A 26,073-nucleotide genomic window follows, 5' to 3' on the forward strand; every position below is an offset into this window, starting at 1 on the left:
CACAGTTACCCAGGTATAACCTTAACCTTAGGTACTTTAAGTCTGTTTTGATGTTGAATAATGAACATCAACACCAGGTATGTGGGTCAATATTTCAACAGAGTTTAGAGCACCGATTTGGTGACTATCCCAAAAAATAAAACTCAAGACTGGGATACCAAATGGATGTTCACACGCTTTTGGTGCAATTAAAAGAAAATTTAATGTCTAATGAAATTATTGCACTATAAAAGTGAGATAAAAGAACAATTCTTCATCAAGTATCATGCATATGTGTGTGAAAATCATTACATTAATACATTAGGAATATTAATCCATTTGAGTAAGGTACAACGTAAACCAGGTAAAGATGTACCTTACGTTTACGTTGAGTTTTATGATAATTTACGTCGGTCGGAGGCAAATAATGTGTGAGATGAAATAAATACATTTTTGAGCACAGGTAGGTACCTACTAGACTAGAGGGGAATGGTCCCTTGACTTTTCCTCATTTACCTTCCTTGATATGTTGTCAGTTTCAGTAGTTTATTTACAAAATAAAAATTTAAATGTATTTAAAAATAAAAATAATAATAACAATGTTAAAAAAAATTCAAATTAATTAACTAAATTAAATAAATGTTTAATGTAAATTAATAATAGAAGAAAACAAAATACATGTAAATATTTGAAAAGAACGCAACACACGGCACCTCTTCATTCACTTGGGTATATTCTCTACTGATTCTAGAATCTAGTTGTGGGTTGTGGAAGAGTAGTACTGATTCCTCAGATTCGAGATCTCATCTAACCAGAGTACCTAAAAACCAAGGCAAGTACCAAATCTACTATCTCTACTTCTCTACACTGCACTGGTACGGACTATAATAGTAACCAGTTCCTCTCTTGTTGTACAGGGTTCAACGATACTACTGGACTAGTCCACAAGTAAATTGAGTTCAACTGTTTCATATACATATGTATCATAGTGGATGTGTCAGTTTTACATTTTATTTTTAGTGGTTATCAAAGTTCGGTGTCCATTTATTTATTTTTTCGAACAAAAGATTGTCAATCCCCTAATATAGTTTTATTATGATAACCCATAACAAAACTCTCTTTGGTAAATTTTCGGGTTCCCACTTCATTTAGGTGTCTAGATAAATATTTCAAATGGGACCTACATATTAGGATTTCTGGGAAACTACAACTTGCATTAAAATTGTCATTAACTTTAATGATTTTATTGTAAACAAAAAATTCAAGAAAAAACTAATCTATTAACCTTGGCCTCAACAAAGTCGGGTAACTCTCAAAAGACCAGGATCAAAGCAAGGTGTGACCCTGTAGCTACCAGTTGCCAGCAGCATGTACGAGTATACCTATATCGTGTACTGGTATTGACTATAAGCTATAGACTGTAAGGCCCATAGGCTATTGATACGGAATAGTATACCATGCATGCTACACACTCGGCTCCGATGTCCCAGCTATAGTTGTTCACTTTGACCAATTGTACAAACACATCTATTTGTCCCAGCAGTCCCAAGCACAAACATTGATTGATAGGTCGCTCCATGTCCCGAGCACAAACATTGATTGATCGGTCGCTCCATGAGTGAGATAGGTACTCATGATAACGTTAATTAAACGGTCAATTGGTCAAGTATTATGGAAATTTGAAGTATCTATGTAATGGGTCAATAGTCCAGAATTAAGCACAAACATTGATTGATAGGTCGCTCCATGAGAGAGATACTCATGATAACGTTAATTAAACGGTCAATTGGTCAAGTATTATGGAAATTTGAAGTATCTATGTAATGGGTCAATAGTCCAGAATTTGAAAGCTGTCTAAAACCATCCCTAGATATTTACTCGCACTCGTACGTTGCGTTGTGGGCATTTAAATTGAAATGGGGGCCTTTTTTGACGAAATTCCTATGTGTGGAGTCCAGTATGTAGGACTATTGCACCCAATGGTCCTACATACTGCGTTGTGGGCACTGAACTGTACTTTTCAACACCAAAGGTAAGTAACATCAGGGATATAATTATGTAATATATTTTTCACGAGTACAATAACAACCATAATAACATTATTACAGTTAGAATCTACTCAGCATAATACATGTAATTATGTAGGTATATGATAACAGCAGTTTCTTATCTACAAAATCCGTCAGTCAGTTCAGTTGTTCTGTTAATGCCGGGTCCACAAAGTGAGATACTCCGTTTCGGATAGTTTCAGTACCTATGTATAAATTGTAGGTTGTAGGTACCTATTCGCAAAATTGTAGATAGCTCCTTACTGAATGATTTTGTAATAATAGTGTATACTTCTTGTAAAGCGTATTGCATACATATTTCTTGCAAGGCACTCATAAAAAATACACCTTCTGTTAATGCTGGGTCCACAAAGTGAGATACTCCGTTTCGGATAGTTTCAGTATGTATAATTTTAGGTATACGTAAAATTGTATATATATGCAGCTCCTTACTGAATGATTTTGTAATAATAGGGTATATTTTTTGTAAAGCGTATTGCATACATATTTCTTGCAAGGCACTCATAAAAAAATACACGACAGTTTTTCTGCAAGTGGAGTAAACAGAGAGAAATGGAGAGTGGTTTGTGGAATAGGGCCCAAGCGCCCAAGTATGAACCATCCCTAGATATCTACTCGCACTCGTACGTTGCGTTGTGGGCATTTACACTGAAATCGGGGCCTTTTCTGACGAAATTCCTGTGTGTGGAGTCCAGTATGTAGGACTATTGCACCCAATGGTCCTACATACTACGTTGTGGGCACTGAACTGTACTTTTCAACACTAAAGGTAACATCAGGGATATAATTATGTAATATATTTTTCACGAGTACAATAACAACCATAATAACATTATTACAGTTAGAATCTACTCAGCTAATTATGTAATATATTTTTCACGAGTACAATAACAACCATAATAACATTATTACAGTTAGAATCTACTCAGCTAGGAGAGAGGGTAGAACATCAGGGTTTTATAGAGATCTCTTCAGATCTAATTCATCTTGTGAAATACAGTCATGATTCTGGGACCTACCATCAAAATGTACTGACATATTGCCGTTGGTTTTCAGTTTTGACTCTGCTTACAAAGGATAAACATATTCCTGAATCACATCCGTCTTTACAGATTGCTGAATTGTGTACAATATGATCATTACGAAGGTACAGTGTTGGAAAGAAAACTTGGAAATTTATGCCGAAAAAGAGTCCTCAATCTTATCCAAGTTTACTAGCAAATCTGTAAAACCAAATCCAATCAAACCTGGATACCTGGACCACTATCTATCTTCCAAGTTCTCGTGATTTATAAATCCAGACCAAAAGAACCCTCTTGGTGTAGGCTCCCCCTTGCCTCTCTTTTCTTTATTGTGCTCTGTTTCTCCCTCAACTCCGAAAAGGGATTGAAGAGATTTCGAAAAACACCCAACTGGGCGTACCCCAACTGTTGGTTTTGAGTTTTGACTCTGCTTACAAAGGATAAACATATTGCTGAGTCTTTACAGATTGCTGAATTGTGTATACAATATGATCATTACGAAGGTACAGTGTTGGAAAGAAAACTTGGAAATTTATGCCGAAAAAGAGTCCTCAATCTTATCCAAGTTTACAAGCAAATCTGCAAAACCAAATCCAATCAAACCTGGATACCTGGACCACCATCTATCTTCCAAGTTCTCGTGGTTTATAAATTCAGACCAAAGAGAACCCTCTTGGTGTAGGCTCCCCCTTGCCTGTCTTTTCTTTATTGTGCTCTGTTTCTCCCTCAACTCCGAAAAGGGATTGAAGAGATTTCGAAAAACACCCAACTGGGCGTACCCCAACTATCTCCTAACAAGACGCTAATACCATGTTCGAACCCGTGTGGAGCCAGGTATCTCTGATACATAACTCCACAAACTCCTCATCCTGATTCTTCTCCCGTAACAGCCTGTAATCGTAACAGAGAACTATTAGTCTACTCGTATCTGTTGTTGAAATCATAACACGAAACATGTCCTACTTCGACAGTCTAAAATTTTAAGTAAAGCACTCTAAAAGTTTAAATACTAATTTAATGCTAAGCCAAGAAGGCTTTTGGTCTTGTCGTAATCAACGATACCTACATAATTATATCACATACCTTATACTCGTATCTATGTGTTTCCACATACCATGCTTTCTTCTAGATCTCTTCAGAGAACAGATGTTTTTCCACAGAACATATGTACATAAATCAGTAGTTTTACCTCAAGCTGTGTTCGTATCTATGTGTTTCCACATATCATGCTTTCTTCTAGATCTCTTCAGAGAACAGATGTTTTTCCACAGAACATATGTACATAAATCAGTAGTTTTACCTCAAGCTGTGTTCTGTGTTCACACATGGTCGACGACCGTCGATCGATGTCGACTAAAACCGTCCACACTGCCTCGACAACATACGTAGATTCACTTCGTTGATCGACGGCCATCGACTATGTGTGAACACAGCGTCAGAAAAACTAGTATCGCTCGCTTACTGTAGTAATAGAAAGTAAAAAAATTGACCACCGCCCTAAAAATCGAGGGGGTCCTCACAAGTTTGTAACACAAAACTATATCTATCTTCCAAGTTCTCGTGATTTATAAATTCAGACCAAAAGAACCCTCTTGGTGTAGGCTCCCCCTTGCCTGTCTTTTCTTTATTGTGCTCTGTTTCTCCCTCAACTCCGTAAAGGGATTGAAGAGATTTTGAAAAACACCCAACTGGGCGTACCCCAACTATCTCCTAACAAGACGCTAATACCATGTTCGAACCCGTGTGGAGCCAGGTATCTCTGAGGATACCTAGAAGATCCAAGGTATGATATATCCCATGTTATCCCTGAGATGTAACTCTCTAACTATTCGAGAGATGAGAATAACGACTTTTTACATTTTACAAGAAGGTAGCGCTAGATTGCTGGTTCGATTCCCGCCCTGGACGAACTTTACCTTAAACCCTAAACAGATAGAATTCGTTACTGTATCCCTGTCCTCTCTTTCATTTCGGGACGATAAGGCCTCCTTTGTTATACTTCCCTCTATCAAATCTCTTGTGATTGATCATTATATTTTTTGCTTGCTAGATTCCTATACCAACGAACCTACCAACAGCTTGATCAAGGAAGTGCTCAATCTCCACAATGATGACTCGAGAAGTAGACGGAGGCCGAAAAGAAGGTGGATCGACAACTTTGTGCCAGATCGCATCGAACTAGCACAAGATCGAGATATGTAGCTGGAGAGCCCTGATAGAAGGAACACTGAGCCTGCTTGAAACCAAAGGGTAAGTACAACTACCAAACCTAATAATGAAACAATTGATCGCGAATCTATGGTTTAAACATGAAACAAGCAGGATATTCGGACATGATAGTAACAAATCCTTATTAACTATCAATACTATCATATCAAATTCAGATGCCGGAATTATCAGATAACTGGTATCCCATGTTATCCCTGAGATGTAACTCTCTAACTGTTCGAGAGATGAGAATAACGACTTTTTACATTTTACAAGAAGGTAGCGATAGATCGCTGGTTCGATTCCCGCCCTGGACCAACTTTACCTTAAACCCTAAACAGATAGAATTCGTTACTGTATCCCTGTCCTCTCTTTCATTTCGGGACGATAAGGCCTCCTTTGTTAGAAGTGAGAAAAATACAGAAAAATTAAGCAGCAAGTCCAGGAAGTCAATGAAACTGGGCCCAATAAGACCAATTACAGCCAGCCTAGTTAGCTTAGTTGGTAGTGCGTCAGCCTTGTAAGCGCTAGGCCGCGGGTTCGATTCCCGCCCAGGGCGGATTTTATCCTGATGGGATAATGTTCGTTCTCGGAACGGCTGGCTTTCTCCTATCCTGTCTTCCTTCTCTCTTTGATTTTGGGACGATAAGACCATAGCAGTTACAGTTCCCTCTGTCAAACCTCTTAACAAAAAAATACATGTGTTTTTTTTTTTTATCCTGATGGGATAATGTTCGTTCTCGGAACGGCTGGCTTTCTCCTATCCTGTCTTCCTTCTCTCTTCGATTTCAATAGCAGTTACAGTTCCCTCTGTCAAACCTCTTAAAAAAAAAAATAAAAAAAAGACCAATTACATAACCTTAGGCTAAAATTCTTCTACTGACCACTGAGAAAACTATAGCCAGAAAACTGACAAGTGATTTTTATGGTGTAGATGAGTTGTTTTTATTCCATTCGCAACCTACCTTATTTGTTATGCAGTTATAACACTGGCATTCATGACTAGCACGAATCTAGGAACATCACAAAGCCTAGGAACATGCAAAGATCTCCCTGGTAGGGTGGTAGGTAAAATATCTTAAGGCTCACAGTGAAAGAAAAGCTCAGTGGTCAGATGGAAGAGCCACATCAGGAGAACAATGCCGCTTTAAGTAAAAATCTGGTGTGAACATCACACGACTTTCCTTATCCTATTGAATGGTGCTTATTTGGGTGTTCTGTTGTAATATTTACAATATTTCTAACTGTTTAATCAGTATAGCTGAAAACCGCCAAAAAGCGGTCGAAACCCGCCAAAAAGCGGTCAAAATAACGCCAACCGCAACACCTATTTTAAACAAATGTTTTGGGTTGCATCCTTGTCACATTTGTGAATTACATACCAAATTTCAAGTCTTTAGCTTATACCGTTCCCGAGATATTGTTAAATTGCACCGAAAAACGCCAAAAAGCGGTAAAATGCCGCCAAGCGTTGCACCGGTCTTAGCCAAAAGTTTCGTGTCGCATCCTTGTCACATTTGAAAGATACAGTTACAAGAAGGTAGCGATAGATTGCTGGTTCGATTCCCGCCCTGGACGAACTTTACCTTAAACCCTAAACAGATAGAATTCGTTACTGTATCCCTGTCCTCTCTTCTACTCCGTTTCGGATAGTTTCAGTATGTATAATAATTGTAGGTTGTAGGTATACGCAAAATTGTAGATAGCTCTTTACTGAATGATTTTGTAATAATAGTGTATACTTCTTGTAAAGCGTATTGCATACATATTTCTTGCAAGGCACTCATAAAAAATACACGACAGTTTTTCTGTAAGTGGAGTAAACAGAGAGAAATGGAGAGTGGTTTGTGGAATAGGGCCCAAGCGCCCAAGTATACCATCAGTAAAATAATTCAAGATGAGTACTTACCGGTAATTGTAGGATTGACTCGAGAGTATACTGAGCTGCTCCTCTCCTATGTCGACATAACTCCGCCCAAGTATACCATCAGTAAATAATTCAAGATGAGTACTTACCGGTAATTGTAGGATTGACTCGAGAGTATACTGAGCTGCTCCTCTCCTATGTCGACATAACTCCACAAACTCCTCATCCTGATTCTTCTCCCGTAATAGCCTGTAATCATAACAGAAAACTATTGGTCTACTCGTATCTGTTGTTGAAATCATAACACGAAACATGTCCTACTTCGACAGTCTAAAATTTTAAATAAAGCACTCTAAAAGTCTAAATACTAAGTAACAGAAAACTATTGGTCTACTCATATCTGTTGTTGAAATCATAACACGAAACATGTCCTACTTCGACAGTCTAAAATTTTAAATAAAGCACTCTAAAAGTCTAAATACTAATTTAATGCTAAGCCAAGAAGGCTTTTGGTCTTGTTGTAATCAACGATGCATAATATGTCACATACCTTATACTGGTATCTATGTGTTTCCACATACCATGCTTTCTTCTAGATCTCTTCAGCGAACAGATGTTTTTCCACAGAACATATGTACATAAATCAGTAGTTTTCCCTCAAGCTGTGTTCACACTGCCTCGACGACATACGTAGATTCACTTCGTTGATCGACTGCCGTCGACTATGTGTGAACACAGCGTCAGAAAAACTAATATAGCTCGCTTACTGTAGTAATAGAAAGTAAAAAAATTGACCACCGCCCTAAAAATCGAGGGGGTCCTCACAAGTTTGTAACACAAAACTATCCCCCATGATGCCATGCCGGTCGTTCTTCAACAGACATAGCAGGACGTTTTAATCTGCCCTTGCGCGTTGTCTAGCACCAAGGAAATGAGTTTTGATTTTTGGGCGGTCGTGCAAGCCCGTTCGGCAAATGTGTAGTTTCTGAATCCTAGGAAGGTCCTGATGTAGTCGTTCTTCAACAGACATAGCAGGACGTTTTAATCTGCCCTTGCGCGTTGTCTAGAACCAAGGAAATGAGTTTTGATTTTTGGGCGGTCGTGCAAGCCCGTTCGGCAAATGTGTAGTTTCTGAATCCTAGGAAGGTCCTGATGTCTTAATTCTACTTACTCTCGCGCCTGCCGATGTACCTCCTGGTATTTTTCATACTGGTCCCAGAACTCAGAGGAAAATATTGCACCTGGAACAGTCAATATCATACGGGCATTTAGAATTCTGTAAATATATGGTGTAGATGAGTTGTTTTTAATCCATTCGCAACCTACCTCATGTGTTATGCAGTTATAACACTGGCATTCATGACTATCACGAATCTAGGAACATCACAAAGCCTAGGAACATGCAAAGATCTCCCTGGTAGGGTGGTAGGTAAAATATCTTAAGGCTCACAGTGAAAGAAAAGCTCAGTGGTCAGATGGAAGAGCTAGATCAGGAGAACAATGCCGCTTTAAGTAAAAAGGGTGTCAAAAGATGCGCAAACGTCAAGAGTTTTACTTAGATCCCCACAGTTATCCAGGTATAACCTTAACCTTAGGTAGGTACTTTAAGTCTGTTTTGATGTTGAATAATGAACATCAACACCAGGTATGTGGGTCAATATTTGAACACCCAGGTATCCCTGCCTTCGAAACTGGCACATTAGTGGGTAGTGGCACATCGCAGTTCTAATCTTAACCTTAGGTACTTTAAGTCTAGGCTTGATGTTGAATAATGAACATCAACACCAGGTAGGTATGTGGGTCAATATTTGAACAGAGTTTAGAGCACCGATTTGGTGACTATCCCAAAAAAAATGAAACTCAAGACTGGGATACCAAATGGATGTTCACACGCTTTTGGTGCAATTAAAAGAAAATTTAATGTCTAATGAAATTATTGCACTATATTTGAACAGAGTTTAGAGCACCGATTTGGTGACTATCCCAAAAAATAAAACTTAAGACTGGGACACCAAATGGATGTTCACACGCTTTTGGTGCAATTAAAAGAAAATTTAATGTCTAATGAAATTATTGCACTATAAAAGTTGAGATAAAAGAGACTGGGACACCTAATGGATGTTCACACGCTTTTGGTGCAATTAAAAGAAAATATGATGTCTAATGAAATTATTGCATTTATTGCACTATAAAAGTGAGATAAAAGAACAATTCTTCATCAAGTATCATGCATAATTATGTGTGTGAAAATCATTACATTAGGAATATTAATCCATTTGAGTAAGGTACACCAGGTAAAGATGTACCTTACGTTTACGTTGAGTTTTATGATAATTTACGTCGGTCGGGGGAAATTAATGTGTGAGATGAAATAAATACATTTTTGAGCACAGGTAGGTAGTATCATGCATAGGTATGTGTGTGAAAATCATTACATTAGGAATATTAATCCATTTGAGTAAGGTACAACATATTCCAGGTAAAGATGTACCTTACGTTTACGTTGAGTTTTATGATAATTTACGTCGGTCGGAGGCAATTAATGTGTGAGATGAAATAAATACATTTTTGAGCACAGGTAGGTACCTACTAGAGGGGATTGGTCCCTTGACTTTTCCTCATTTACTTTCCTTGATATGTTGTCAGTTTCAGTTATCAGTTTTTGTTTGGTGTTGGGCTGTACAACGTACTTAGTCTATTGGACGTATTGCGCCCAATCGCAATAGACTCGATGGTTTTTCAGATTAATACAAAAAACATTCAAACGGCCCAATGATAGAAAATTAGTTTGTCAATAGCCGTTGATTTTCGTTTACATGTGTACCTAGGTAGAAAAAATGTTGAGGATATATTTTATTATTATTATTATTATTATTATTATGATTATTATTATTATTATTATATACAACATTCAATCTGTGAATATTGCCCGGAGTACAACTTCAAGCTTATTGCAGTATAAAAATTACTGTCCGGACAAAATAGTCACCATGTTCAATTCTCAAGGGAGACTTGGTAATCAGATGATGGACTACGCCACCATTTACGTCGTAGGTAGGTATCGTACAAGATTCAATCTGTGAATATTGCCCGGAGTACAACTTCAAGCTTATTGCAGTATAAAAATTATTGTCCCGACAAAATAGTCACCATGTTCAATTCTCAAGGGAGACTTGGTAATCAGATGATGGACTACGCCACCATTTACGTCGTAGGTAGGTATCTATACAGATTCTTCGTAATACCTTACGACTTTATTGTCACGGTGTCACCTAATTATAAAAGTTTTTGGTTCACGTGAAAACTGTTATGATTTGGAAAATGTTTCAGCAAGAGAGTTGGGATATGTTGGATTCCTAGATAATTACCTTACGACTTTATTGTCACGGTGTCACCTTAGTTATAAAAGTTTTTGGTTCACGTGAAAACTGTTATGATTTGGAAAATGTTTCAGCAAGAGAGTTGGGATATGTTGGATTCCTAGACTAGTTATAAAAGTTTTTGGTTCACGTGAAAACTGTTATGATTTGGAAAATGTTTCAGCAAGAGAGTTGGGATATGTTGGATTCCTAGATAATGCGCACGACAATTTGAATAGGATATTTAAGCATATTGAATTGCCAGACCTAGGAGAACCATGTCGAACACGATTGGAAAAATCTCATTGGGACACTACAACAGGTGCGTTGTGTGAGGTAATACATAAATGAAACTATAATTAATTAGTTATTTATGCAACTGATTCATAGCTAATAGGTATGCACCTAAAGGTATTTGTGACAATATGTGACGGTTTCATGTTTGTGGGAGATAAAAGTATTGAACATAATGTGGAGACATATTATATGTTGGTATATACCTTATTTATCTAAATATCGATAAAAATTACCTGTAATCGATATACACAATATGTTAGGTATTACATACATAGGTAGGTACATATCCTTAAGTTGTTCTGTTTGGTGGAACAGGTCAACTATTCATAAAACCTCTCCACTCTCCACCAAGTTCTATCGTTAACATATTATATGTTGGTATATAGTACCTACCTTATTTATCTAAATATCGATAAAAATTACCTATAATTGATATACACAATATGTTAGGTATTACATACATAGGTACATATCCTTAAGTTGTTCTGTTTGGTGGAACAGGTCAACTATTCATAAAACCTCTCCACTCTCCACCAAGTTCTATCGTTAAGTGTGGAGACATATTATATGTTGGTATATACCTTATTTATCTAAATATCGATAAAAATTACCTATAATTGATTTACACAATATGTTAGGTATTACATACATAGGTAGGTACATATCTGTTTGGTGGAACAGGTCAACTATTCATAAAACCTCTCCACTCTCCACCAAGTTCTATCGTTAAATTTTTGTTGGTTTTCAATGAGACTGGGATTTTGATTTCTTTTGGTGATATCTTTGTTAATTTGATCATTCCATCTCAATCGTGGTCTACCTTGCTTTCTGGTTCCTTCTATATTCATTTGGAGGTATTTTTTAGGCAATCTATTCTCAATCTTTTTGGTTTGTGAAGCTTGTGAATTGTAAATCCTTGTTTAATGTTTCAGGGAGGAAATTCTTGGAACTCTCCTATAACAGATCGACTAATGCATCGGATATGGCCAAAGTTACAGCCTCTTGTGATACTGTTGTATTCGGTCATTACGAATGGGTACCAGTTCTGTTCCTAAAATATTTGGATGAGCTTAAATTCCAATTTCAATTTAGAGATCTATTTATGAATCAAGCACTGACCACTATTGATTTAGTTAGCCGACTGTACCTGGGTAACACCATACCTCTTCTATTCGTAGGTAAGTTGCAAGGGATGACTCAGAATGGTGACACCCACCACTAGTCTCTCTCTCTCTCTCTCTCTCTCTAACCAATTTAGAGATCTATTTATGTATGAAGCACTGACCACTATTGATTTGGTTAGCCGACTGTACCTGGGTAACACCAAACCTCTTCTATTCGTAGGTAAGTTGCAAGGGATGACTCAGAATGGTGACACCCACCACTAGTCTCTCTCTCTCTCTCTCTCTCTCTAAATAAATTTCCTGATTACTATCTACAGGGGTTCATGTGAGACGAGGAGATTATCAGAATCATTTCAATGCTTTGTATCATACCAAACTTCTGGGTCCGGAACTCTATTCGTAGGTAAGTTGCAAGGGATGACTCAGAATGGTGACACCCACCACTAGTCTCTCTCTCTCTCTCTCAATAAATTTCCTAATTACTATCTACAGGGGTTCATGTGAGACGAGGAGATTATCAGAATCATTTCAATGATTTGTATCATATCAAACTTCTGGGTCCGGAATTCTATGTGAAAGCTATGGAATATTTCAACGACAAATACTCAGACAAACATTTGTAAGTAATTAGAGATGATATTTTTTTTATATTTTCATTCCTGGTTCTTAACCTCTGTTAGAAACGAGAAAGACCCATGCTTTTTGCTTTTTATCAAAAAATTTGTCCTATTTTTAGTTGTTTTTGAATGGTTTTAAATTCTTCACGATCAGACAGTATTAGAAAGTGGGTAAGTGGGTATACAGTAGTGTGCTTCCTACCTGAGGACCTAGGCCCATGCTTTTTACTTTTTATCAAAAGATTTTGTCCTATTTTTAGTTGTTTTCGAATGGTTTTAAATTCTTCACGATCAGACAGTATTAGAAAGTGGGTAAGTGGGTATACAGTAGTGTGCTTCCTACCTGAGGACCTAGGTCTCAAACTTTTTCCGCCACATACGTTAAGACGGTCCGACAGGCATTAGCTAGATAAGCATTTATGTTATTTATGACATCATGAGTATTCAACGATTACCTCATGTGAACTTTGTGACCATGCTTTCTATTTTCCAGGGTGATTTTCCTCGCAGTGACTGACGATAACGATTGGGTTAACAAGCACCTCAAATTCGAGCATAATTAGCTAGATAAGCATTTATGTGAGATAAGATGAGATTTGATTTATTTGAAGTAGGTATGTAAGATAAGCATTTATGTTATTTATGTTATTTATGACATCATGAGTATTCAACGATTACCTCATGTGAACTTTGTGACCATGCTTTCTATTTTCCAGAGTGATTTTCCTCGCAGTGACTGACGATAACGATTGGGTTAACAAGCACCTCAAATTCGAGCACTTTTACGTCGTCTCCAAAACAGCTAATGCTGACATGGCCCTCCTCAGTATATGCAATCACACCATCACCGACTATGGTACCTTTGGCTTCTGGCCATCCCTATTCCATGGCGGGGAACATTACACGACCAACGTGTATGAAGACTTCATTGTGGCGCCAATGTATCAGATCAAAGGCTGGACTGTGGTCAATGTGACCACACCTCTAAGCACGGGACATAATATTAATCTAGAGATGTGGCAGGATAGGACGAATCTCGTCACGCCTCAGCCTGAGGACCCTGTGTTTATAGAACTAGGGAACACGGGTAGCAGTAAGGCCAGCAACTCACTAGCGGGTAGCAGTAGCACTACCATAACACGGTAGCAGGAAGGCCAGACCTGACAGGTCCGCCTGTTAGGTCTACCTGATATCTGATGAGCACACACACTATCAGGTAGACCTGATCAGGTGTAATTGTCAGGTCTAAGTGGCTAGTCCGCCTGTTAGGTCTACCTGATATCTGATGAGCACACACACTATCAGGTAGACCTGATCAGGTGTAATTGTCAGGTCTAAGTGGCTGGCCTAAGATATCTCTGAACTGGGAAGGCTAGGCTTTGTGCCTGGTAGTTCACTGAAACGTCCAATGTACAGGTCGGACGGACTAACATTAGGGCAGTCATTCACGCTCCGACAGTCTATGTCGGACAGACCTACATAGATCTATCCTACAGTCAGACGTGTGGCTCGCCTTAGGTATAATAGACATTAGGCCAGTCATTCACGCTCCGACAGTCTATGTCGGACAGACCTACATAGATCTATCCTACAGTCAGACGTGTGGCTCGCCTTAGGTAATAATGAGATTGGGGACCCAAGGGGTTGACCCACGACTCAGAGGTTGTCCCCTGGGCCCTTGATTGGGCAAAGTGGTGATCCCGCTGATCCCTCATCTCTCATTTGCCCCTCAGAACTTCTAGAATCCCCTCAGTTTCAGGAGTGCCTGAGGAGTCTGACAGACATAAGCCTGTCAGGCAAAACTGAACGTGGCAGAAAAATTCATAGTTCTGATGTGAGTGATCGTCCTTAGAAACAAGATGGATATTCTACAGATATTACAGAATCTATGGTTTCTTAGGATTAAATTGATCCCAAGGGCAAAAGTAAACCTTTAGTCAGTTATTATACTCTTGGTAAATGGAACGTGCCTTAAACATGTGATGTGTTTCAAAGGCCCTTTGAATTTGTTTGTCTGTTAATTCGTCTGGACCCATTTGTATGAAATAACGCTCACATGAGGGTCTGAAATTGTAAATTTTCAGAAAATTTAACATTACAGTTTCAAGTAAACAAATACAGGTATCTATCAGGTGCCAATATCTATCGTCGAAGAACAAGGTTTGGCATATTGGTCTGTTCTGGCTTTGGCGCTGGCTGGCATTGCTACAAGTATGTACGTCGTTGTAGGCATAACACCGTTAGCAATGTTTGAAATTATGTAAAGTACGTATGCAAAACAATTAGGTCTTCGTCATACTGAGCTAAGAGACCAAAGTAGAAACCTTGCGACTTGTGAGACCTCTCATTGGAGACAAAATGGTAAACCACAATGCTTCTTCTAGAAAAACGCATTGCACTCTTGAACAACTTCAAGACAATTGGCCATGAAAGGCCTGTCTATGATTATATTTTGATCGCTTAGAGTTAAACGTCACTACAGGAAAAAAAGACAGAGAACAGGTTCTATTTACAATCACCCAAAAGATTTAAAGAATAATTGACCTTTTTTTAGAAACAATAGATTTACCTACCAAGAATTGGGGTCTTTGAAAAAAAAAATGTTTTTTTTTTTTTAAAGAAAAAACAGAAGGGTATACAAGGGTCATAAATGCGGTAATTTATCTATTGCCATCTTCAAAAGTTTGAGACCAAAATTGGACCTGGGACACGAAATTTCAAGGATCGACGTGTCTTGATTCAAGGAAAATTTCAAAGTTCATCAAAATCGGACCAGGCAATCGCGAGTTATAGCGGAACAAATAAACACACACAGATCTAAACCAAATGCAAAATGGTCGAGTTCAAATATAGACCTTTCACTTCGTTCGGTCAACTATGTATAGATTGTATAGGCACTACCATACCACAATTAATATTGAAAAGGTAGGCATGTATTTCAAAGGTAATAAGAGTATCTTTGAAGTATATCTACATTACCTACCTATTTGTCCAAATTAATTAAAATATTCAATCAAAATTTTAATCACTGGACCACTGTCACAATAGATTTCATGTTCCTTCTTTCCACGCATACTAAATGCGTTACAAGTAAGTAGTGCATATTGCGTATCCCATAGTAACACGGCGTTATTGAAACTAGTTAAGCACATTGCATACTCACATTGTAATCAGGCTCTCATACAAATTGTTTCGCATCTACATTACCTACCTATTTGTCCAAATTAATTAAAATATTCAATCAAAATTTTAATCACTGGACCACTGTCACAATAGATTTCATGTCCCTTCTTTCCATGCATACTAAATGCGTTACAAGTAAGTAGTGCATATTGTGTATCCCATAGTAACACGGCGTTATTGAAACTAGTTAAGCACATTGCATACTCACATTGTAATCAGGCTTTCATACAAATTGTTTCGCCTAAAGGTTAGTAAACTCTCATACTGTAAATACCTATTACCTACAATATATAAAAGTATGCTGGAAATTTTGTCAAGGAAAACTAATACATTTAAGTTGGGTATACCTAGGTAATTTTTCCAGGGAGGAATAACCCCAAGCACACAAAGAAATATAAAAGTATGCTGGAAATTTTGTCAAGGAAAACTAATACGTTTAAGTTGGGTATACCTAGGTAATTTTTCCAGGGAGGAATAACCCCAAGCACACAAAGAAATAGGTACCGAACTACTTAGGTAGGTACATTTATATTTTATAACAACAAACAACCAAGGTTATAATAGGTTCTTCAGATAGGTACCTACTTATCTACAGGTTATGGGAATTTTTTAAAAAAAAATTTGCACCGTCCAGGCAACTATGTAGTTACATAGAAAATTTTATGTAAATTAATAAATCCTCAAACATGATTGAGGATTTGACAACAAACAACCAAGGTTATAATAGGTAATGTTAAGGTTTCTAACACATAAGATAGGTACCTACTTAGGTATCTAAGGTTATGGGATTTTTTTAAAAAAATTTGCACCGTCCAGGCAACTATGTAGTTACATAGAAAATTTTATGTAAATTAATAAATCCTCAAACATGATTGAGGATTTGACGAGCATTTCAAACAATGCAAACAAAGTATTTCTGTTCACGCCATGTGACCAGTCTTAATTTAAATTCCCTCCAAACCTATAAAATCTGTCATATGATTATTAATTTTGACACCTCTTTAACACATAAGATAGGTACCTACTTATCTACAGGTTATGGGATTTTTTTTAAAAAATTTGCACCGTCCCGGCAACTATGTAGTTACATTGAAAATTTTATGTAAATTAATAAATCCTCAAACATGATTGAGGATTTGACGAGCATTTCAAACAATGCAAACAAAGTATTTCTGTTTATGTTATTAATTAATGAAAACTCCAAGCTTGTTTTTCAGGAATATGTAAAATACATGCTTCCCTCAGTCAGTATAATATGCCGGTATAACCTAACTTACGTAACACAAGAAAATAGTCACTGCACCTTATTTAAACAAGCTAAAGCTTATTGAACAAAGCACTCGATATTGAAATGAAAAGCAATTTTAAACGTTTAAGTAAGAAGTAGGTTCCTAAAAATATTATAGTAGATAGGTAGATACTTATACACATTAGTAGGTAGATACTTACCCTTGTACATAATATAATTATTAGACTCTTCATTTGTTTCATGTACACAAATAAAAGAATTTTATCACAAACAAATTGGGCAATGATTAATTAGGGCAAATCTCTACCATTGAATCTTGCAGACTGACGTTCTACTTTCCCTGTAGTTCTTGCCCAGGAAAACTTTCTGTGATTTTTAGCTAAATCCCCTTCAGAGGGGTGAGCTATTTAGTTCTATCGAAACTTTGGGTCGGGGTTGTGTTTTCTATATATACTCACCCTGACCAGTGACATTGGACTTGAAAGCTTCCTCAATGACAAGAACATCTCCTTCTAAAAGCGACACGTCTGCCAAGGGATCCACAGATGCCTTCGATCCGGCGAGTCGCAAACTGTATGAGTCACTGTCCAAATTGAATTCGCCACAAATGCCCTGGATCAGCCTTTCAATCGTCTGGGGGGACCTTCCGAGTATCTGGGGGAGAAAGAGAGGGAACAGTTGAGTTTTTGATTCGTATGGGTAATTGGTGTATAATGCTGTGTCCACACATAGTCGAGAGCAAACTGTTGGCCAGCAAGAAAGGAGGCAAACTATTTTTTTTAAGAGGTTTGACAGAGGGAACTGTAACTGCTATGGTTTTATCGTCCCGAAATCGAAGAGAGAAGGAAGACGAGAAAGAGAAGGAACAGTTGAGTTTTTGATTCGTATGGGTAATTGATGTATAATGCTGTGTCCACACATAGTCAAGAGCAAACTGTTGGCCAGCAAGAAAGGAGGCAAACTATTTTTTTTTTTTTTTTTAAGAGGTTTGACAGAGGGAACTGTAACTGCTATGGTTTTATCGTCCCGAAATCGAAGAGAGAAGGAAGACAATGATGTTGCCAGCCTCCTCTGTATCATTATTGTAGGTATTTTCTATTGTTCTATTCTATTCTACAGATATCCCAGACGATCTGCCCGGGGTTCAACAGAAGCTCGCGCTTCTCTCCCTCCTCCCGCGCTCACGTATCAAGCGCATCCTAAACCACTGGTCCCATCCGCTAGCCGTCATGCTACGCGCGCGCGAGCATGCGCTAAGCGTGTTGGTGGGTATGACCTGACAAGACCTAAAGACAGTAAGTCATTTGTCAAAAAACAAATACCTATAGGTACCTGAGTATGACTCCAGCAACTTGCTTGGATAAAAGTTTTAATGGATCCCATCTAAAAGTATTCTTGTCTCTGATGGGATCCGAATATTATTCTTGGTCGACGAAACAGCCCTAAAATAAAAACCTATAGGTACTTATGTATAGCAATGTGAAAGAAGAGGCAGGTCCGCTCGAGGTTTAGGTACCTAGAGTTCCGGAACTCAGTCACTCAATCAACACGTAGTAGCTGTAGGCCTTTCCTGTAGTGACGTTTAACTCTAGGTGGCGTTCCGATCCTAGCTGCCGGGTCGCGCTGCCGAGCTGTGCGACCGCAGCCTACTGCTTCCTATGTATTCTTATGAAGTACTTTCCGAACCAAGCTGCCGGGTCGCGCGACCCGGCAGCTAGGATCGGAACGTCACTTTTATGGCGCTCCTTGGGTCCCCAATCTCATTATTACCTAAGGCGATCCACACGTCTGACTGTAGGATAGATCTATGTAGGTCTGTCCGACATTGACTGTCGGAGCGTGAATGACTGGCCTAATGTTAGTCCGTCCGAGTCGTGGGTCAACCCCTTGGGTCCCCAATCTCATTATTATACCTAAGGCGAGCCACACGTCTGACTGTAGGATAGATCTATGTAGGTCTGTCCGACATTGACTGTCGGAGCGTGAATGACTGGCCTAATGTTAGTCCGTCCGACCTGTACATTGGACGTTTCAGTGAACTACCAGGCACAAAGCCTAGCCTTCCCAGTTCAGAGATATCTTGAGCGACTGGGCTACGCGACCCAAATAGTGCAGCCGTGTCGCACGACCAGGAAGCTTGGTTCGGAAAGTACTTCATAAGAATACATAGAAAGCAGTAGGAAGAGACTCAGAGGTTGTCCCCTGGGCCCTTGATTAAGCAAAGTGGTGATCCCGCTGATCCCTCATCTCTCATTTGCCCCTCCAGTAGGAAGCGGTCGCACAGCGGTCGCACAGGATCGGAACGCCACCTTTAGGTTTAGCATTGCGCCCGACGCGACAGAAGGTTACTGATGTGGTTTTTGTTTTCATTTTTCACCAATGACTATGGGTCACTTACCGATTTTCCCCTTTTCATTCGACCAATCAGAGAGAACGTTGGAGAGCTGTGAACAAAATAAGAATGGAGGCAAAATTTAGTATAAAGAAAGCGTAACAGTCCGATAATCTTATCAAAGTACACACTTTGTTCCTTTGTAAATATTGGTTACTTTTCAGGAGCTTTGTTTTTAGCCCCGTCCATCCTTTATTATTACGATAGTAATAACAAAAGGTATAGTGGACGGGCTATTGTATTCGCTTCGGTGTCTGTCTGTCAGTCTGTCTGTCCGTTTGTTTTTAGCTCCGTCCTTCCTTTATTATTACGATAGTAATAACAAAAGGTATAGTGGACGGGCTATTGTATTCGCTTCGGTGTCAGTCTGTCAGTCTCCTGAGGAGTCACACTTACCTGTTGAGTCACACCTGAGCACATCTCCGCCAAATGATGTAGTGGTACAAACAAGATCTCATACTCCAAGTCAGATATGTAGTCCAGACGTCTGAGGGGTATTCCGTATAGTTCTGTTGCTGATTGAAGGTTCGTGATGTAGGCCACTTCTCTGTACAGGAATAATTCGGTGTCCTTGAAACATGGATCATGATCTAGAAAAAGAGAAAATTCAAGAGTTTAGTTGTATTTTCCTCTCGGAATTTAACTTCTTTCGAAACTCGTTTTCTCTCTGGAAAAGTTTAGTTCAGACGTTATCACGCCAAGAAAAGGGAAACGAACTTCAGAAGAGGGGGAATGAAATTACGTCTGATCTCATTAGAGATTGGGAATGTGCCCTCATGGCTCTTGATATTTTTGGGTGCAAAAACGGCAGTAAAACTTTGTCTACTCTTTGTTTGTACAGGAATAATTCGGTGTCCTTGAAACAAGGATCATGATCTAGAAAAAGAGAAAATTCAAAAGTTTAGGTACCAATAGTTGTATTTTCCTCTCGGAATTTAAATTCTTTCGAAACTCGTTTTCTCTCTGGAAAAGTTCAGTTCAGACGTTATCACGCCAAAAAAAGGGAAACGAACTTCAGAAGAGGGGGAATGAAATTACGTCTGATCTAGTGATCTCATTAGAGATTGGGAATGTGCCCTCATGGCTCTTGATATTTTTGGGTGCAAAAACGGCAGTAAAACTTTGTCTACTCTTTGTAACTAGTAGTTCTGTGAACTGTAGACCTCACTCAGATTCTTTTGCCCAAGCTGAGAGGAAGGTACGAATGAATGCTACATAGGTATTCACATGTATTAAATTAGAACAGGAGGAGTACGTCTTACGTAATAAAAAGACAGAGAACAGGTTCTATTTACAATCACCCAAAAGATTTAAAGAATAATTGACCTTTTTTTAGAAACAATAGATTTACCTACCAAGAATTGGGGTCTTTGAAAAAAAAAATGTTTTTTTTTTTTTAAAGAAAAAACAGAAGGGTATACAAGGGTCATAAATGCGGTAATTTATCTATTGCCATCTTCAAAAGTTTGAGACCAAAATTGGACCTGGGACACGAAATTTCAAGGATCGACGTGTCTTGATTCAAGGAAAATTTCAAAGTTCATCAAAATCGGACCAGGCAATCGCGAGTTATAGCGGAACAAATAAACACACACAGATCTAAACCAAATGCAAAATGGTCGAGTTCAAATATAGACCTTTCACTTCGTTCGGTCAACTATGTATAGATTGTATAGGCACTACCATACCACAATTAATATTGAAAAGGTAGGCATGTATTTCAAAGGTAATAAGAGTATCTTTGAAGTATCTAAAAAGACAGAGAACAGGTTTTATTTACAATCACTCAAAAGATTTAAAGAATGGTTGACCTTTTTTTAAAAACAATAGATTTACCTACCAAGAATTGGGGTCTTTGAAAAAAAAAAAGTTTTTTTTTTAAAGAAAAAACATAAATGCGGTAATTTATCTATTGCCATCTTCAAAAGTTTCAGACCAAAATTGGACCTGGGACACGAAATTTCAAGGATCGACGTGTCTTGATTCAAGGAACTCAAAATTTCAAAGTTCATCAAAATCGGACCAGGCAATCGCGAGTTATAGCGGAACAAATAAACACACACAGATCTACACCAAATTTAATGCAAAATGGTCGAGTTAAAAATATAGACCTTCACTTCGTTCGGTCAACTATGTATACATAGATTGTATAGGCACTACCATACCACAATTAATATTGAAAAGGTAGGCATGTATTTCAAAGGTAATAAGAGTATCTTTGAAGTATAAAAATGGGACCTCGGACACCAAATTTCAAGGATCGACGTGTCTTGATTCAAGGAACTCAAAATTTCAAAATTCATCAAAAACGGACCAGGCAATCGCGAATTATAGCGGAACAAATAAACACACACATAAACATCTAAACCAAATGCAAAATGGTCGAGTTAAAACATAGACCTTCACTTCGTTCGGTCAAACAACAAGAGCTGACCTGTGCAGTTACTGAATTTTTCTGGGTTTCTAACAAGTCCCTTGATGGCACGGCACAATGCCTTGCCCTCTCATAAAGAATTGCGTACCAATCCGCCCATCGCCTGTACACGCAACAATCTGTGGAAAGACCAGGTTGGTACGCATTTGGTAACGTGAGTAATGTGAGTATGATGTTGAAGCTGACCTGTGCAGTTACTGAATTTTTCTGGGTTTCTAACAAGTCCCTTGATGGCACGGCACAATGCCTTGACCTCTCATAAAAAATTGCGTACCTATCCGCCCATCGCCTGCACACGCAACAATCTGTGGAAAGACCGGGTTGGTACGCATTTGGTAACGTGAGTAATGTGAGTATGATGTTGCCAGCCTCCTTCTTTGTGGGTTGGTACGCATTTGGTAACGTGAGTAATGTGAGTATGATGTTGCCAGCCTCCTGCTCTCGGGGATTCCAACCTGCGGTCAAAACTACCTGATTATGGTCAAATCTCAAGGGTTGACATCCAACCTGCGGTTAAACATTTTTGGGTTGACATCCAACCTGCGGTCAAGCATTTTTGGGTCGGGTGAAAGCGACATCCAAACTGCGGTCGGCCTCACATTGAAGACAAAATGGTAAACCACAATGCTTCTTCTAGAAAAACGCATTGCACTCTTGAACAACTTCAAGAGAATTGGCCATGAAAGGCCTGTCTATGATCATTTGATCGCTTAGAGTTAAACGTCACTACAGGAAATAATAATAATAATAATAGTGCTTATTTATACTGCTCGCATAGGACTGAAAAGTCCCTTTACTCCAGCAGTAGGCTAGTACTATTATTGTGGTCAAATTCTCAAATTATATTGAGGATAAAATTCCATACCTCGGCTGGGATTGAACCCACGGCCTATATAATAATAATAGTGCTTATTTATACTGCTCGCATAGGACTGATAAGTCCCTTTACTCCAGCGATTTATACTGCTCGCATAGGACTGAAAAGTCCCTTTACTCCAGCAGTAGGCTACTACTATTATTGTGGTCAAATTCTCCGCCCTCCTGTTTACCAGGCGAGCGCCTTGACCACTACACCACCGAGGAAAGGCCTACAGCTTCTACGTGTTGATCGAGTGACTGAGTTCCGGAACCCTAGGTACCTAAACCTCGGGCGGACCTGCCTCTTCTTTCACATTGCTATACATAAGTACCTATAGGTTTTTATTTTAGGGCTGTTTCGTCGACCAAGAATAATATTAGGATCCCATCAGAGACAAGGATACTTTTAGATGGGATCCATTAAAACTTTTATCCAAGCAAGTTGCTGGAGTCATACTCAGGTACCTAGGTATTTGTTTTTTGACAAATGACTTACTGTCTTTAGGTCTTGTCAGGTCATTTTTTTCACTTTTGTTCTTCTTTTCCTTCCTCTCATAATTATCTCCAATTCTGTTTTTCCCTCCTCTTTCCTCCTCCACACATTCATTTGGAGAAATAATTTATGATGATTATTTATGAGGCGCAAGAAGTGAGCAAAATAGCGACCACATGTCGTTAAAAAACTGCGCCAGTGCATGTGTAAAGTGTAAGGTCAGGCATGCCTGTCAGAGGGCTTCATATTTCTACAATATTGTTACAAATGAGCGTCATTTATTGTTGAAAATAGTCGGGAGGCAAACTAAAATGAAAGGAATAATAAAATATACCTAACCTCATTAACCCGCCAAGTCAAGAAAGTTTGATCGTTAAAATTAGAACCCTATTTTCAACTTTTAAGCTGTGTCTAAACATAGTAGATGCCTTCGATCAACTCGATCGATGTAGACTGAAACCTTACACTGCCTCGACGACAAGCTCAAAGGCTGGGCAATCAAGTCAAGATTTGCATGACAGACATAAGCCTGTCAGGCAAAACTGAACGTGGCAGAAAAATTCATAGTTTTTAAAACTGAGAACTTTTTCTGATGTGAGTGGTCGTCCTTAGAAACAAGATGGATATTCTACAGATATTACAGAATCTATGGTTTCTTAGGATTAAATTCAATGACATGTGATATTATAACAATCACATTCGTTATTAACATTGGAACTATTTCACACTGCCTCAGGAGGGGTCTCTTTGTATGTTTCTGTAGAATTGGCTCAGAGAGATAAGGACAATAAAATTATAAAACCTCCATAATAATCCAGTGTTTAGGCAAGTGTATAAATATTATATTTAATTTTTTATAAAACACATTTAAAGTATAGTTATTTAGAAAAGAAATGAGCTCAAATTTTAAAATTGGTTGTTGATTTCTACTTCTACTTTTATTTTACCATCATGGATATCCGGGGGGGGGCATGCAGGAAAAAAAAATCATGTGTGACTTTGAAACTGGAACGCAATGAACGAAAGTGAAACGAATTCTGAGAATTGCAATTTGTAAATTTTGTCTCTTGTTGATCACAGAGCAGTACACTATTTTGGCCAAGAGGGTCAGAAATGTCAGAATCAAAAACATCCATTGAACATGAGCATAAAAAGTGTTAAAGAGCACTTTATTATCCACAATTTTGGTTTGAAGATGTAAACGTTGTACCAGAAGCCAGAAAGTAAAGCCAATGTTCATCTGCTTCTGATACTTCTGAGAAATCAGTTGTTGACTCTTGTGGAGTGTCCTGGATCCTGGATGCAGTACAAGTACAAACCAGACCATTGAGAACTATCAGTCTACAAAATAATGGACATATCATGTTGAGCTCACTAATTGGTTTTATCCTATGACCCGATTATTCGTGGGTAATTAGGCACCTCACTCAGGTACCCAGTAGGTATCCGGTGTAAATTGCTGAGGTCCTATAATGGTGCCATGTAGAACCTCTTTTCTCTTTTGATGCTCGTAGCCGAGATAGATAACTACATTGATTAATTAGTCCGAGTTATTGATCTGAGTTATCTGAGTAACTTTTGGATTTGAGCAGTTTGCTAATACATAAATAAGGCTTGAAAATCTTGAAATCCAAGATTTATCTGAAATTTTTCCATTAAAAATCCATCAAAATTTCGTAAGGTATGTAATAGGTACCATTTAGCACTACACCTCGTGGTGGACTTGAATTAGGTGTCCAAGACAGTAAATTATAGGGAGGTAGGTAGTCCAATGAGCAACCCTACTCCTTTATCCATACTACGTACTTGTACTTATTCACAAATATCTGTAGCTCAAAGCGAGATTTACCAGATCTTTATTAGTTAGCTATACTTTAAATGTGTTTTATAAAAAATTAAATATAATATTTATACACTTGCCTAAACACTGGATTATTATGGAGGTTTTATAATTTTATTTCTCAGATCACGCATAATTCATGCACAGAATTACCAGCAGACCGTATGAATGGTTTTAATATGAAATGGAAAGTTGTTGAATAAAAAATATTAAAAATTATGATGATGATATTTTTTGATTGCACAAATTTTGCCAGCAGTGAAGTTTCGTACGAAGTTGCAAACTCATGAACACCATTTTATAATTTGGATGTTCCAAAAGTGTAAAGCTCTCATTTTACGAACTAGTCCTAGACAGGTTTTAGTGCTAGACGTGTTATTAGTACTGGTTTAGCTGTGAGCTATGCGCTATTATACCTTGAGTAAGTTTCTAGCAGATAGATAATGTGACATCAGTTGCTATTTTTCTTCCTCAGTGTTGTATGCTGAGGAGAGCTTTGGTCTGATTTTCGCTTTGTGACATCAGTTGCTATTTTTCTTCCTCAGTGTTGTATGCTGAGGAGAGCTTTGGTCTGATTTTCGCTTGGCTCCACGTTTTGCATGCAAATCATTGGTTTGTCTTGGTTTTGGAGAGTTCAAATGTTTTTAGAGGTACCTAAATCCAATTTCTTTTTTGGTGAAATTACCACCCTCAACATGTCCGAGATCATTAGGACAGAATTCCTGTCTAACGAACTTAATATTTGTCTTCTACGAGTACGTCATGTTTTTCCTTGACTGCCTGCCATTTGTTTGTCTTGGTTTTGGAGAGTTCAAATGTTTTTAGAGGTACCTAAATCCAATTTCTTTTTTGGTGAAATTTACACCCTCAACATGTCCGAGATCATTAGGACAGAATTCCTGTCTAACGAACTTAATATTTGTCTTCTACGAGTAGGTACGTCATGTTTTTCCTTGACTGCCTGGCAATTCGTCTGGTCTCGCTTTCATTTCAAGAACATCTGGACGAGGGGCATTGACACAAGTGCTCCTCGGGGACCCTGAAATCTCCTTCACGAGCGAATATTGCATTCTATTTTATTT

General features: G+C 38.3%; 2 protein-coding genes and 2 long non-coding RNA genes across 5 annotated transcripts in view; 3 read left to right on the forward strand and 1 right to left on the reverse strand.

The window, feature by feature from the left end:
- The window catches only part of LOC113466894, a 69,001-nt gene extending 48,886 nt beyond the window's left edge, over nt 1–20,115 (reverse strand). Inside the window, exons 1-4 of the mRNA XM_026822673.1 lie at nt 19,763–20,115; nt 19,373–19,418; nt 8,317–8,386; nt 7,295–7,394 (exon numbers count right to left, since the gene is read on the reverse strand). Of these exons, the coding sequence (XP_026678474.1) occupies nt 7,295–7,394; nt 8,317–8,386; nt 19,373–19,418; nt 19,763–19,786 (240 nt within the window). The 5' untranslated portion in view covers nt 19,787–20,115. The remainder of the gene's footprint in view (nt 1–7,294; nt 7,395–8,316; nt 8,387–19,372; nt 19,419–19,762) is intronic.
- LOC103507867 (galactoside 2-alpha-L-fucosyltransferase 2-like) lies at nt 10,053–14,291 on the forward strand. Of its 2 annotated transcripts, XM_026822657.1 has the most exons (7): nt 10,215–10,360; nt 10,689–10,826; nt 11,734–11,979; nt 12,418–12,544; nt 13,259–13,785; nt 13,875–14,060; nt 14,159–14,291. In XM_026822657.1, exons 1-5 carry the CDS (start codon nt 10,297–10,299, stop codon nt 13,686–13,688), a joined length of 1,005 nt encoding a protein of 334 aa, XP_026678458.1. In that variant the 5' UTR covers nt 10,215–10,296; the 3' UTR covers nt 13,689–13,785; nt 13,875–14,060; nt 14,159–14,291. The 2 variants fall into 2 exon arrangements, with proteins under 2 accessions (XP_026678464.1, XP_026678458.1); XM_026822663.1 differs by lacking the exons at nt 10,215–10,360; nt 14,159–14,291 and adding an exon at nt 10,053–10,199 and having other exon boundaries at nt 13,875–14,043.
- Nucleotides 12,042–12,315, forward strand: LOC113466904. The gene is made up of 2 exons (XR_003391161.1): nt 12,042–12,145; nt 12,243–12,315. It is a non-coding gene; the product is annotated as an uncharacterized LOC113466904 (long non-coding RNA).
- Nucleotides 16,433–17,249, forward strand: LOC113466901. Its single transcript, XR_003391158.1, has 2 exons — nt 16,433–16,483; nt 16,743–17,249. It is a non-coding gene; the product is annotated as an uncharacterized LOC113466901 (long non-coding RNA).
- Nucleotides 20,116–26,073: the final 5,958 nt, after the last annotated feature.

This window comes from Diaphorina citri, unplaced genomic scaffold (assembly GCF_000475195.1).
Source record: "Diaphorina citri unplaced genomic scaffold, Diaci psyllid genome assembly version 1.1 scaffold18, whole genome shotgun sequence".
Lineage (NCBI taxonomy): Eukaryota > Metazoa > Arthropoda > Insecta > Hemiptera > Psyllidae > Diaphorina > Diaphorina citri.

Bases quoted from the DNA above. Each gene is read 5' to 3' on its own strand.
- LOC103507867 (XM_026822663.1), top strand. From the start codon at position 10,136: ATGTTCAATTCTCAAGGGAGACTTGGTAATCAGATGATGGACTACGCC. The intron at 10,200-10,688 runs GTAGGTATCGTA...AAAATGTTTCAG, and splicing joins CGCCACCATTTACGTCGTAG to CAAGAGAGTTGGGATATGTT. The intron at 12,545-13,258 runs GTAAGTAATTAG...TCTATTTTCCAG, and splicing joins AAATACTCAGACAAACATTT to AGTGATTTTCCTCGCAGTGA.